Below are 15,506 nucleotides of genomic sequence, written 5' to 3'. Positions count from 1 at the left end.
GAGCGGGGAAGCGACACATGCAGGATATCGGGCACACGATCTTAGTGACTCCCCGCACAGCACATTATACACGGACAATGCACTTACATGCACCAGGAAGAAGAAGGTGAACTCCGGGGACCTGAGCGGAGAAGCGACACATGCAGGATATCGGGCACAGGATCTTAGTGACTCCCTGCACAGCGCATTATACACGGACAATGCACTTACATGCACCAGGAAGAAGAAGGTGAACTCCGGGGACCTGAGCGGGGAAGCGACACATGCAGGATATCGGGTGCAGGATCTTAGTGACTCCCCGCACAGCGCATTATACACGGACAATGCACTTACATGCACCAGGAAGAAGAAGGTGAACTCCGGGGACCTGAGCGGGGAAGCGACACATGCAGGATATCGGACGCAGGATCTTAGTGACTCCCCGCACAGCGCATTATACACGGACAATGCACTTACATGCACCAGGAAGAAGAAGGTGAACTCCGAAGACCTGAGCGGGGAAGAGACACATGCAGGATATCGGGCGCATGATCTTAGTGACTCCCCGCACAGCGCATTATACACAGACAATGCACTTACATGCACCAGGAAGAAGAAGGTGAACTCCGGGGACCTGAGCGGGGAAGAGACACATGCAGGATATCGGGGGCACGATCTTAGTGACTCCCCGCACAGCACATTATACACAGACAATGCACTTACATGCACCAGGAAGAAGAAGGTGAACTCCGGGGACCTGAGCGGGGAAGCGACACATGCAGGATATCAGGGGCACAATCTTAGTGACTCCCCGCACAGTGCATTATACACGGACAATGCACTTACATGCACCAGGAAGAAGAAGGTGAACTCCTGGGACCTGAGCGGGGAAGCGACACATGCAGGATATCGGGTGCAGGATCTTAGTGACTCCCCGCACAACGCATTATACACGGACAATGCACTTACATGCACCAGGAAGAAGAAGGTGAACTCCGGGGACCTGAGCGGGGAAGTGACACATGCAGGATATCGGGTGCACGATCTTAGTGAATCCTTGCACAGCGCATCATACACGGACAATGCACTTTCAGTGAACTCCCAGTAAATGTTCCCCATAGTTGTGCACAATAAAGATAATTGTGTAATCCGAAAATATAAAATGACAAAAACAACCAGCAGTTTGCATTTCACATTAATTTGATTTAACATTTTTTTTAAATTGATGAGGAATAATGTTCCAAAATAATTGAGAAACACAAACCGGATAACAAATAAATCTTTCTATCTACAAATATGTAAATATGTAAACAGAATACAATATTTCTATGTATATATTTATATCAATATATAATGTTATTATGTTATATAGTGTATAGTATGTATATCAGTATGTTATAATATATATATATATATATATCAGTATGTGTGTATATTTACATCAGTATGTGTATAATATATATATACTGTATATCAGTATGTGTATAGTATTTATATCAGTATGTGTATCATATATATATATCAGTATGTGTATCATATATATATATATATTAGTATGTGTGTATATTTACATCAGTATGTATATAATATTGACCTGATGTTAGTGTTTTCCTGTAGGGACCTTCTTGTATTTACATAACACACACATTAGTGGATCACAATACATTCACTCTCTATTCACACTTATTGATTCACTGCTGCTTTTCCTTTTCAGTCCCCCCCCTCCCCCTCTGGGGATTAAACAGATTTGCAATTCATACAGTTGTGTTTGTGTGTATGTGTCGGAGGCGGATATCTAAGGCCTTTATATAGGGGTACAAGATCCATACAATGACACTCATTTAGGCAGTGCTAAAGGTCAGAGGATAACTTAGGATAACCCAAGGGTTATTCCAATTGTTAAAGGACTTTATAGACAAAGACAACATTGACATTTTGTATCAGAATTAGAAAGTAGCAAAACAGTCAATAAAATAGTTTGACGAGACAATCGAAAAAAAAGTTATTGCCAGCCAAGAGAGGGCATCCAACAAGATTCAAGATGGAAGCTGTAGTCCGAGTCGTCTTCTTAATTCTGGTTCTGCTTGATCCGGTGAAACTTTTACATCTGGGTTTGAGTGAAAGAAAACCTCCTCTAAAAGCTTCTTCCTCTGAGGTTATATCAGAGGCGATCCAGAAATTACAAGAAGTTTTTGATTTTGGAGAACTGCCGCAGAACATCACTCCTGCCAAGAAGCCTCCGCAGTTCATGTTGGAATTGTACAGTCGAGTGGCTGCACCAGATGGAAGCACCAAGGCCCCCGGAATACTGGAAGGCAACGTTGTAAGAAGCTTCGAGAACAAAGGTAAGTGATGTTCACTTTGTGTGCTACAAGTGATATATATATATATATACAGGCAGTCCCCGGGTTACATACAAGATCGGTTCTGTAGGTTTGTTCTTAAGTTGAGTTTGTATGTAAGTCGGAACCGTATACTTTATTATTGGAACCCGACTTTGGTCTCCATGACAATTGGATTTTAAAAATGTTGGATTGTCATAAGAACCAGGACTAATAATAAATCTTCATTACAGACGCCTGTGATAACTGTTACAGCTGATTATTGTAGCCTAAGGATAAAGTGCAGTAAATTACCAACATCCAGAGGTCCGTCTGTAACTAGGGGTCGTCTGTAAGTCAGGCGTTCTTAAGTAGGGGACTGCCTGTATAAAACTTCTCTCCAGAAAAGAAACAAGAAATGCCATTTAATCAGTTGATCGATTGCATCTCATATCCTTTGGAGTTGAAATATTTTTTCATTGCCCCCAAAACTTAAAATGACTCCATTTAAATGGATTAACTTATCTCCGCATCTGTTTTTCACGTTAATGCCAAGGCACTAATTTTTAATTTTTTTCGGTAACATCTTTTACAAGCTATAATTTTTTTTATTTTCCGGTCACCAAAGCTCTTTAGGGACAAAAATGGAGTTTTTTTAAAGCACAATTTTGGGTTTCACACGTCCCGTTGCTGAACTTTTATGAATACATTTTGTGCAGCATATTTACAAAAGACAGCACATTTTTTCTAATAAAATTTTCTGCGTTTATAGTGGAACCCAAATAAGACTAAATTCACCCAACCGTTCCTTCTCTCCATTAAAAAGTGAAGATTGGAGGTTTAACGTATCAGTTCTGAATCCCATTGACATCAATGTAAATTTTAGGTCCCCCCATTGTGGTCAGTTTGGCGTAATCCGTTATCCATGTGTTTTTTTTTTTCAAATGGATAAAAACTACCGCAGCCTCCGTCATTTTATCCGTCCAAAAAAAAAAAACACTTGGATAATGGATCCCTGCCTAAACGCATCATAACGGATGCCACAAAGTTTACATTGTTGTCAATTTGATACATTAAATCTCTGTTAAATCTGTGAAACCTCCATTCTTTACTTTTTTAACCGATATAAGGAACGTAGGGAAGGAGCGGTAAATGAGCCTAACCATACGTACACAGCGATACCAAATTTGTTTTTTTGTTTTTTTTTTTTAAATGAACTTTATTTGCATAATGAAATCCTTTTGGGGATAAAAAACCTTTTCCAAGTGCAATTTCTGTCAGTGTGTCCACGTGAGGCCTTATTTTTTACATAAAGACTTGTAGTATCTATTTGTTCACATTTGGGGTTGATAAAGTTTTTTGGATCACGCTTAATAGAATTTTTTCTGTGTTTGGTATGAAAACTTTCAATTTGGGCATTGTTTGTCCTGTATTTTTTTTTTTAAGTTTTTTTTTTGTTGCGCGGTAGCAATTGTATTCTAGCTTTTTATGTCATTTTATGTATTTTTGTCTGATTTTTGTGTGTTTTTAAAACTATTTTTTAGACCTTATTATTATTTTTTTTTTTCTTTACATGTTTTAATAAACTTTGCCCCTAAAGGGGGGCACAGACAAGAGAACATTTGAGCTCTTTTATAATGCACTGCATTATATAACTATGTAGTGAAGTGCATTATATTGTCAGTTTCTGCAAATAGAAGGATACCACATGCAGCCCATGCGGACCTCTGAGGACCTCCGGCTGCCTGTGATGTCATCAGCACCCTGCTGTGGGATGCTGATGGGTAGCAGAGGGAGCTCACTCCGTCTCCACCATGGTCCATGTTTTACCGTGGTATCTAAGGGGTTAGTCCAGCGGCCGGGCTGTGATAACACATCCTGGGGGTGATTACTGCTCTTATTGTTGATCATATCTGATATTGGTATTGTAGATCAACCACACGCGGTCCCATTCACCTAATGGAGAGCCCTACAATAATCAATTCTATAGATAAGAACAATTCTATAGATAAGTCACCAATTAAAAAAAACAAAACAAAACTTTAATATACCATTTAGCAATTAGTTAATAATCTGCATGAATTTAATTACCATTATCCCATTTTCTTGTCCAAATTACATTTTCATAGCAAACACATCCAGGTGGGAACATTGTCCTCTCATGTAAAAGCCTCAATTATACTGACGGGTCTTTAGTTGGTTCAGCAATTAGAATACAATACCTAGAACACACTTATAGTCAGAGAATTGGAAAGTAAACTCCAGTTCAAAGACCATTTTATTTGTGTTACATTTACAATGCAGAGTGTTTGTCCTCACACATTAGACATTAGTGTCTGACAGCCGCCCCTTCCTATGCACAGGCATTGCTTGGTGAGCTCATATGGAACATGGTAGTAAACTCCTGCTTTTGGAAATAGCACACAGCAAAAGGACCAAAATCCAATATATGATAATCAATATATATTATCCAATGGGGGGCATTTATCATGCCTTCTACACCAGTTTTTTTGGGGACACAGGCAGTGAAAATCTTGCAATTCTTAGCCATGGGCCATTTTCTCTTTCTACACCATATTTACGCATATTGTAACAGGGCAGAGCGTAGGGTGAAATGCTCTGACATCCTGGTGCAGGTCAGAGATGAATTCTACACTAGGCATATGTGGTATCTGCCATATGTGGTATTTGGCATTTGTGGTATCTAACATACGTGGTATCTAGCATAAGTGGTATCTGGCATAAGTGGTATCTGGCATAAGTGGTATCTGGCATGTGTGGTATCTGTTATATGTGGTATCTGTTATATGTGGTATCTGGCATATGTGGTATCTGTTATATGTGGTATCTGTTATATGTGGTATCTGTTACATGTGGTATCTGGCATATGTGGTATCTGGCATGTGTGGTATCTGTTATATTTGGTATCTGTTATATGTGGTATCTGGCATATGTGGTATCTGTTATATGTGGTATCTGGCATACGTGGTATCTGTTATATGTGGTATCTGGCATATGTGGTATCTGTTACATGTGGTATCTGGCATATGTGGTATCTGTTATATGTGGTATCTGTTATATGTGGTATCTGTTACATGTGGTATCTGGCATATGTGGTATCTGTTATATGTGGTATCTGGCATATGTGGTATCTGGCATATGTGGTATCTGGCATGTGTGGTATCTGGCATATGTGGTATCTGTTACATGTGGTATCTGTTACATGTGGTATCTGGCATATGTGGTATCTGGCATATGTGGTATCTGGCATATGTGGTATCTGGCATATGTGGTATCTGTTACATGTGGTATCTGGCATATGTGGTATCTGTTATATGTGGTATCTGTTATATGTGGTATCTGTTATATGTGGTATCTGGCATATGTGGTATCTGTTATATGTGGTATCTGTTATATGTGGTATCTGTTATATGTGGTATCTGGCATGTGTGGTATCTGGCATATGGGGTATCTAACATATGTGGTATCTAGTATATGTGGAACATTGTTGACTGGCCCAGTCTTGATAGCTTCCACCCAAAATGTCTTTCCTTTATCTCCCCAAGAGCCACTGGAAGGTCCCTTAGACAATATGTGTTGACGGGTCCCACCAAAACTGGTAGATTTAGCTACCATGTAACTACGGCCTGCATGTCCATCAGAGGCCAAATATTCTCTGAGCCATTAAATGACATATAAATATTTATTTCAATATTTGTTTCTAGTTTCATATTTCTGAATAATCACAGACGCACCAAACCGATGTATTTATTAACCTTGAGGATTTTCCTAAAGTTTCCATAGCATTGACTGCAGGAATACTTCTGCTTCATGTTCTCTTCTTGTTATGATATCAGCAGATATTAATTTCATCTGGATATGACATTTCGTTCTCTGACCTTACAAGTTGTCATCTTCCTGTCTCCCAGTGATCTCTGAAGCCGGAAGTTCATTTTTCTTCTTCAATATTTCATCCATGGGAAGCAAAGAACGAATGCTGAAAGCTGAGCTCCGAGTATTCAAGTGGAAACCTCTTGGGGTGCCGCCCAAATATCATTTTTGTAGGGTAAGTTTACAAAAGTTACTATTGCATATTATGGTCAACTCCCTTCCAGCAGGATCATTACTGATTTGTTGCCCGGTGATTTGTTATTCTCGGCCTCATTATGTTGCTGTAACCTGGTCAAGACAGGAATAGTGGCAAAAGTCTCATTTTAAGAATTATCCATGGTTATAAAACATAGCTTAAAAGGCATCTACCACCAGGATGAAAGACTGTATGCAAATGAGCCGGAGGGGCTCCAGACTCCATTCACACCTATGGAGCCAGGAGCCCCTCAGGCTGATTTGCATACAGTCCTTCCTCCTGGTGGTAGGTGCCCATTAAATCATCATCAGCTCTGAAACAAGTGCCCCAATGGTCAATCATATATCATAGTTCTAGAATAAAGTGCCTGGTGTATCATGTGCTTCCTACATTGTTCATCCATAAAAAGGCAAAAACCAATGAAGCTAATACCAATACCACAAGAAGGGAAAAATTCCTGACTCCATGCATGACTGGCGGAAATCTACCATCATAATCAAGCACAATAAACCAGGGGACACTTACTCATAGATCCAGGCAATGAAACTGTGGTCATTATTTATATCTGTATCACACATATATGACATCAATGGCCTCTATCAACTTTTAAAATTATGCTAATGGCCCTGAAGGGCTCTTGGAGTTGTTATCAGAGCCATTCCGCGCTGCAGATTCCAACATTTTTAAAACAATACAATGGGGCACATTTACTTACCCAGTCGTGATCCCCGATCTGGACTGTCCAACGAGGATGAAGTCCGGCGCGATTCACTAAGATCGTGCGCCCATATCCTGCATGTGTCGCTTTCCCGCTCAGGTCCCCGGAGTTCCCCTTCTTCTTCCTGGTGCATGTAAGTGCATTGTCCGTGTATAATGCGCTGCGCGGGGAGTCACTAAGATCCTGCACCCGATATCCTGCATGTGTCGCTTCCCCGCTTAGGTCCCCGGAGTTCACCTTCTTCTTCCTGGTGCATGTAAGTGCATTGTCCGTGTATAATGCGCTGTACGGGGAGTCACTAAGATCCTGCGCCCATATCCTGCATGTGTCGCTTTCCCGCTCAGGTCCCCGGAGTTCCCCTTCTTCTTCCTGGTGCATGTAAGTGCATTGTCCGTGTATAATGCGCTGCGCGGGGAGTCACTAAGATCCTGCACCCGATATCCTGCATGTGTCGCTTCCCCGCTCAGGTCCCCGGAGTTCACCTTCTTCTTCCTGGTGCATGTAAGTGCATTGTCCGTGTATAATGCGCTGTACGGGGAGTCACTAAGATCGTGCGCCCGATATCCTGCATGTGTCGCTTCCCCGCTCAGGTCCCCGGAGTTCACCTTCTTCTTCCTAGTGCATGTAAGTGCATTGTCCGTGTATAATGCGCTGTGCGGGGAGTCACTAAGATCCTGCGCCCATATCCTGCATGTGTCGCTTCCCCGCTCAGGTCCCCGGAGTTCACCCTCTTCTTCCTGGTGCATGTAAGTGCATTGTCCGTGTATAATGCGCTGTGCGGGGAGTCACTAAGATCCTGCACCCGATATCCTGCATGTGTCGCTTCCCCGCTCAGGTCCGCGGGAGTTCACCTTCTTCTTCTGGGTGTATGTAAGTGCATTGTCCGTGTATAATGCGCTGTACGGGGAGTCACTAAGATCCTGCGCCCATATCCTGCATGTGTCGCTCCCCGCTCAGGTCCCCGGAGTTCACCTTCTTCTTCCTGGTGCATGTAAGCGCATTGTCTGTGTATAATGCGCTGTGCGGGGAGTCACTAAGATCCAGCGCCCGATATCCTGCATGTGTCGCTTCCCCGCTCAGGTCCCCAGAGTTCACCTTCTTCTTCCTGGTGCATGTAAGTGCATTGTCCGTGTATAATGCGCTGTGCAGGGAGTCACTAAGATCCTGCACCCGATATCCTGCATGTGTCGCTTCCCCGCTCAGGTCCCCGGAGTTCACCTTCTTCTTCCTGGTGCATGTAAGTGCATTGTCCGTGTATAATGTGCTGTGCAGGGAGTAACTAAGATCGTGCACCCAATATCCTGCATGTGTTGCTTCCCCGCTCAGGTCCCCGGAGTTCACCTTCTTCTTCCTGGTGCATGTAAGGGCATTGTCTTGCGACACAATTTGAATTTTAAATCCTGCGCTTTGTCCAAATCAGTCGCATGAAAGTCGGCGCAATTGCAGCAAAATCCGATCACGTGCGCCAAAAACCCATGTTTAATGCGGCGCAAATCGGAAATAGTTGGGAAACCCGATGGAAATGTGGCCAGCAGACCCTTAGTAAATGTACCCCAATATATCAACCATCACAACAAGGTTGGATGTTTTACAGTCAAAATGCCATGTCCTGTCCATTCAAGTATTTATTTTTTACTGTCCATTCATTAGATTTCCATTAACCATCTTCATTACATATGATATTTTCACTGAAATGTATAGAATTGGTAAATTAGTACTTATTGGCACAAGCTATGGAGCCGAATTGTGGAGAAAGACTTTAACTATGACGAATGAATCCATGAAATGTAACAATATTCAATAAAGAAACAAATAAAGCACATTGTTTACATTATTGTCCTATTGTTTCCATAACATGTTCCGGTTACATTGTATCATTTATTCCAGGTGGATGTGTACGAGCTCTTAGACAGCGCAGCGAGACCTTGGAGAGGGAACTTAATTACTTCCCGGCTGCTTCCATTGCAAGCACAAGGCTGGGAGATGTTTAATGTCACTCAAACAGTGAGTATCGTGTCTGAACATTTGCATCATTTGACACGTTTCAAACTTTTGACGATGAGTTGTTAATCATTTTTTTGGGTGCTGTCACCGAGTTGCATTGTTCAGTCTCACAAAGTACAGGACCTTGTTTTATGCCTTTTTTTGTCAATCTTGGAAAATGTTTTGGGGAAACAGTTTATCACCTCATAAAAAAATAAGAGATATTCACTGTTAAGATTGTCCATTACTAGTCACATCCTGAGCCCTGTACTTCACTGACATGTTAAAGGAAACCTACCACCATGGATCTATCTATTAAGGTAGGTCCGGTGACAAGTTCCACTCGTGTACAGTATAGTCCTTTTTTGGTGGCCCCTAAGTTTTATAAATTTTAATTTGCACAATCTTCAAATTTTCTGAAGAGACTACTGGGGTGCGGAGTAGCTTTAGCTGAGGCTACACGGCGGGACTACTCCACGCCCCAGTAGCCTCTGGTGTTCCACCTACCCCGAGATCCTCAGCGCACAGGTCCTGGTAGCTGGGCGCACTTGTCTGAGAGGGTAGGTGGAACACAAGAGGCTACTGGGGCATGGAGTAGCTGTGCCGTGTAGCCTCAGCTCTGGCTGCTCCACGCCCCAGTAGCCTCTTGCGTTCCACCTACCCTGACATCTTCAGTGTTGCAGCTCATGGTAGCTGTGCGCACTTGTCTGAGGGGGTAGGTGGAACACAAGAGGCTACTGGGGCGTGGAATATCCGCACCATGCAGCCTCAGCTCCGGTTGCTCCACGCCCCAGTAGCCTCTTGCGTTCCGCCTACCCTGACATCTTCAGCGTTGCAGCTCGTGGTAGCTGTGCGCACTTGTCTGAGAGGGTAGGTGGAACACAAGAGGTTACTGGGGCGAGGATTAGCCGGAGCTGAGGCTACACGGCGCAGATACTCCACGCCCCAGTAGCCTCTTCAGAAAATGTTAATATTGTGCGAACTAAAATTTATAAAACTTAGGGGCGACCGAAAAATTAGCCCTATAAAGGGCTCTACAACTCTACATTAGAGGAACTTGCCACAGGATCTACCGATTGGTGGTAGGTTTCTTTTAAGAGAGATATTTGATGACTGCAATTAATGATTGTCTGCAGCTGTCACATCTCCACGCCAGGACATCATGTCTGGGCCACAAAGTACTGGCACTATCAGGGGCTTAGAAGTATCCTAAGAGCAGAGATAGGTGAGGTTTTGTACTAAATATTTATCGGGCAAAACAACCCCCTTGTATCTATTATAGTTTCCTCCATTTAAGTTCTTATCAACCTTTACTGTCATTGGAATGGTAAGAAAAGCTCCATCATCCGTGTTATTTGTGCTACTAAAAATACTGAACCCCATTTAATCCCATTAAAAGATTTTTGAAGTGTTTTACGGATATTTAAGGGCTTCATTGTAAATGTTAGTAAAGACATTAGACTTGATAAATGAAAACAAACGATTCTTAAAGGGAACCTGTCAACAGGGACCTCATTCTCATTAAAGACAGGTAGCAGAAGCCCATTACACCTGCAGTGCACATCTGCCTCTCTGCCTTTTATAACCATTTGCATTACAATATAATTGTGTGTTATAACTTACCTTGCATCCTGACAAAATCCTGGGGTAGTCACAGGGGTTGGGCTTTGGTTTGGATGCGTTTCAATAAACAACATGTGACTTGTCCGGATTACACACTCCTCAGAGCTTGGCCCCCACCTTTGTGCTCCTGTACAACTCCACCTCCTGCTCTTTCTCAGAGGTCACAACCTGGTCAGCCTGACATCAGTGGGGGAGGGACAAGCTGTACAGGAGCACAAAGATGGAGGCAGCCTGCAGCTCAGACAAGTCACATGTTGATTTTTTAAATGCATCCAAACCAAAGCCCAACCCCTGTGACTACCCCAGGATTTTGTCAGGATGAAAGAGTAAGTTATGACACACAATTATATTGTAGTGGAAATGCTTAGAGAAGGCAGAGGCAGATGTGCACTGCAGGTGTCATGGGCTTTTACAGTCTGTCTTTAGTGAAAAATGAGGTCCCTGCTGACAGGTTCCCTTTAAGAATTTGATAATGCAATGAAACGATATAATGGATATTTGTTATATAATACACTTAGTGTTCATTAATGTGTTGGGTTCCTTCCACCAGTATATTGAAATAATAATGTGTCATGTGTCCTGAGAATGTTATATTTGTGTTTTCCAGGTATCCGGATGGGTTGGAGATGACACAACCAATCATGGTTTTCTCATTACTTTTACGTTACCATCAGGAAGTTTTCTAGACGCCGACATCTCTGGACTCTCAAAGCAGAAACTGGATAGTAAAAGATCTTACCTGGTTCTCTTCAGTGATGATGGCAGGAGAGGAATCCCCAACCCCTACATGTTACCACCCAATGTAAAGGAAACAGGTAGGAACCAAGACAAGTGTCATTTACTATGTATGGAAATTGTGCTGCATTATCTTCTTAGGTCTTATATGTAGATTTATTCAGAATTAACATGAATGACATTTCATAAAGTGCCTAAAAAAATACTCCAACTGCACGGTGGCTCAGTGGTTAGCACTATAGGCTTGCAGCACGGTGGCTGAGTGAGTAGCACTTCTGCCTTGCAGCGCTGGGGTCTTGGGTTCTAGTCCCACCCAGGTCAACATCTGCAAAGTGTTTGTATGTTCTCTCCATGTTTGCGTGGGTTTCCTCCGGGTCCTCCAGTTTCCTCCCACACTCCAAAACATACTGGTAGGTTGATTAGACTGTGAGCCCCATGGGGACAGGGACTGATTTGACAAGCTTTGTGCAGCGCTACGTAATCTGTGTGCGCTATATACATAAAGGAATTATTATTCTGGAATCAGCAGCTGGATACGTTGTTGCATTGCACGTAGCAGAACATTATATTGATGATCCTATTTCTATTTTAATAGGTATTTCGCTCTCACCCGCTGATAACTCTTCTCCAGGAACCTACAGAAGTCGTAGAACACGGGAATTGCATCTTGACGGATATCCCACGTGCCAACGCAAGCCTCTCTATGTGGACTTTGAAGACATTGGCTGGGCTGGCTGGATTATATCCCCCAAAGGATACAATGCGTATCACTGTAAAGGCACATGTATTTTCCCTATGGGACAGGGCTTAGGGGCCACAAATCACGCGACCGTGCAGTCTATAGTCCATGCGCTGAAGCTGAACAAGGATATCAGCACTCCATGTTGTGTCCCAGATCGGCTCAATTCTATTAATTTACTATATTTTGATGATGAAGAGAATGTTGTACTGAAACAGTACGATGACATGGTGGCCATGAGTTGTGGCTGTCATTGAGCGGCACAGGAATAGATTTACATATCATTAACGTGTATCGTTTTGCTAGATGGTCATCAAGAATTGTGCATAGTGAGGAATTTTTATAGTCATCAACTTCCTTGTAAAATAATAGGGAACCTGTCATCAGGAGCCCTTTTCCTGGCTCCTCTATGTCCCCATAGAGAATAATGTGCACTTAGTGTTTTTATAATAAAACTGGCTTTTTCCTGAAAAGTTAGATGAAAGTTTAACTTTCTCTCTGCAGAGCAGTGTCCCTTGTCCCGTGGGAGTGGCCAGTGAGAAGTGGCCACTCCCACCATAAAAACCCCGCCCATATGCCGCCTGAGGGTGGGGGAAAACCACTTCTCACTGGCCACTCCCACGGGACACGAGACACATGAGAGATAAAAGTAAACTTTCATCCAACATTTCTTTTTATAAGAAAAAGCGAGTTTTATTATAAAAACACTTGACCAATGTGCACACTATTCTCTATGGGGACATGGGGGAGCCAGAAAAAAGGGCTCCTGATGACAGGTTGCCTTTAATGGTTAATCATTCTCAATTAACAATAAGAATCATTTGCTTGGTTATACATTGGCCACAGTCGGCCTCATGTGATTGCAATGGCTTTTATTTCACATACAAATAGATTAAGTTTATTGTATTTTGTTGTAGCTTCTTATGTATATTTTGTGTATATTGACTGTAATAATGCTATATAAATATAAATCACACTATTTTTATTATGTATTTATCGCTAAATACAATTATTAATAAATTTGAATAGGAATAAAATCTTACTGGGTGGAATTTATGGTTGTATGTGGTTGGGAACATCAGTTAACCTCTCCTCAAATCGTATCCAGAAAGGCACGGGCCACCCCTCTGCACGGGTATAGCAAACATTTTAAGAAAAAATCCATGGTCCAGCTGCAAACACCAGTATTCCCTAATCATGGCTAACATGAAATGAAGATAACAAACACATGCAATACCCAGCGCCACCTCCTTATACTGATGTCAATTCTGATCCTCAATCAGGGAGATCCGAAATAAAGGGTTAATTGTTGAGCAACTGTTAGGATCAGTGGATCCTCTGGACCACCGCGGGAGATGTAACTAGCCAACACCCGGAACCGGAGCCTAGCGGCACCTGGTATTCACCAGAGCCCGCCGCAAAGCGGGTTGGACTTGCTGCGGCAGGATACCACTAGGTCGTTCCCAGGTGTGACTAGCCCACGGTGGCAGCCGAGGTCGAGGTACCTTAGCGGATGACAATCTCGTAGACAGGTCCAGGCACAGGGTCAGGGCAGGCGGCAGAGATGCAACGTCAGGTCCAAGTCCGGGGTCAGCAACAGGAGGTCCAGGCAGGTGGGAACGGGAACACAGGCACACGGAACACAGCAACACGGAGGAACTCAGGTAACACGGCAACACAGGACTCAGGAGCGGGAACACACAGGAAAACACAGGAACGCAGGAACACACAGGAACGCAGGAATACACAGGAACGCAGGAATAATCGCTAGTAAGCTTTCTCTAAGGCTATGAGGCACAAAGATCCGGCAAGGAACACAGGAAGAGGCAGATTCTTAAAGGTGAGGTGTTCAGCCAGTGCACCAATTAGCGGTGCGCTGGCCCTTTAAATTTTCGGCCGGAGCCGCGCGCGCGCCCTAGGAGGCGGGGACGCGCGCGCACGGCAGTCCGAGGAAGCGCAGGAGCCGGGAGAGGTAAGAGACACCGGGCAGCAGCGGGGGCACATGCAGGAGCACGGATGCGCCCGCGATCCGTGACAGGGATCGCGGGAGCACCCGTGACAGTACCCCCCCCCTTCGGCCTCCCTCTCTTCTTGGGCCTGAGAAAACGTTGGAGCAGGCTCTTGTCCAGGATGTTATCCTCTGGCTCCCAGGATCTCTCCTCAGGACCAAATCCTTTCCAGTCTACCAGAAACAACCGCCTACCTCTCACAGTCTTAGTATCCAGGATCTCTTTCACCTCGAAGACATCGGTGGAATCAGCTTGTGGTGCCGGAGGAGGAGTAATTTGTCGGTTGAAGCGGTTGAAGATAACTGGCTTAAGGAGAGAAACGTGGAAAGAATTAGGAATGCGCATGCTGGGAGGCAGACACAACTTGTAAGCCACCGGGTTGATGCGGCCGAGAATTTCAAATGGACCCAAGAACCGAGGTCCCAATTTATAGCTCGGGATCTTCAGCCGAACATACTTGGCGGACAGCCAAACCTTGTCACCAGGAGCTAAAACAGGGAATGGTCGGCGTCTTTTTCTGCTTGACGCTTGGTCTGGGCTGTAGCTCGGAGCAATGAGGTGTGGACTTGCTCCCAGATGGCTTTCAGATCACGTACCAGGTCCTCCACAGCAGGAACATCTGCAGACGTAGGTAACGGAAGAGGAGGCCGAGGATGCAGTCCATAGTTAATAAAAAAGGGAGCAGAACCGGCAGAAGTGGAGTCCAGGGAATTGTAAGAGAACTCCGCCCATGGTAGAAGAGATGCCCAGTCGTCCTGTCGGGCAGAGACGAAATGGCGGAGATAGCAACCTAGAGTCTGATTCACCCTCTCCACTTGGCCGTTAGTCTGTGGGTGATAGGCAGAAGAGAAGTCCAAGTTCACCTGCAACTGGTTGCACAAAGATCTCCAGAATTTGGACACAAACTGAACTCCTCGATCTGAGACGATGTGCTGAGGGAGACCATGAAGCCGGAAAATATGCTGGAAGAAGAGGCTGGCGAGACGTGGAGCAGAAGGCAAACCTGGTAGAGGGACAAAGTGAGACATCTTCGAAAAGCGGTCAGTCACCACCCAGATAACGGTGTTGCCAGAAGATGGCGGTAGATCCGTAACAAAGTCCATAGCCACATGAGACCATGGGCTGGTAGGCACGGGTAACGGCAACAGAAGACCAGCAGGTTTAAGTCGTGAAGGCTTGTTGCGGGCACAAGAGGCACAGGAACCCACAAAATCCCGAACGTCCTTGACCAAATCAGGCCACCAGTAGAATCGGGAAATTAAGGCCACAGAGCGCTGCACCCCAGGGTGCCCAGCCACACGAGAAGAATGTC

General features: G+C 44.0%; 1 protein-coding gene across 1 annotated transcript; it reads left to right on the top strand.

The window, feature by feature from the left end:
- The first annotated feature begins 6,248 nt into the window (after positions 1-6,248).
- LOC140105858 (bone morphogenetic protein 2-like) lies at positions 6,249-13,059 on the top strand. The gene is made up of 4 exons (XM_072129971.1): positions 6,249-6,366; positions 8,993-9,109; positions 11,319-11,526; positions 12,042-13,059. Exons 1-4 carry the CDS (start codon positions 6,277-6,279, stop codon positions 12,440-12,442), a joined length of 816 nt encoding a protein of 271 aa, XP_071986072.1. The 5' UTR covers positions 6,249-6,276; the 3' UTR covers positions 12,443-13,059.
- Positions 13,060-15,506: the final 2,447 nt, after the last annotated feature.

This window comes from Engystomops pustulosus, chromosome 11 (assembly GCF_040894005.1).
Source record: "Engystomops pustulosus chromosome 11, aEngPut4.maternal, whole genome shotgun sequence".
Lineage (NCBI taxonomy): Eukaryota > Metazoa > Chordata > Amphibia > Anura > Leptodactylidae > Engystomops > Engystomops pustulosus.
The sequence above is the reverse complement of the archived record's forward strand: the minus strand, read 5'-3'. Positions and strand labels throughout refer to the sequence as shown.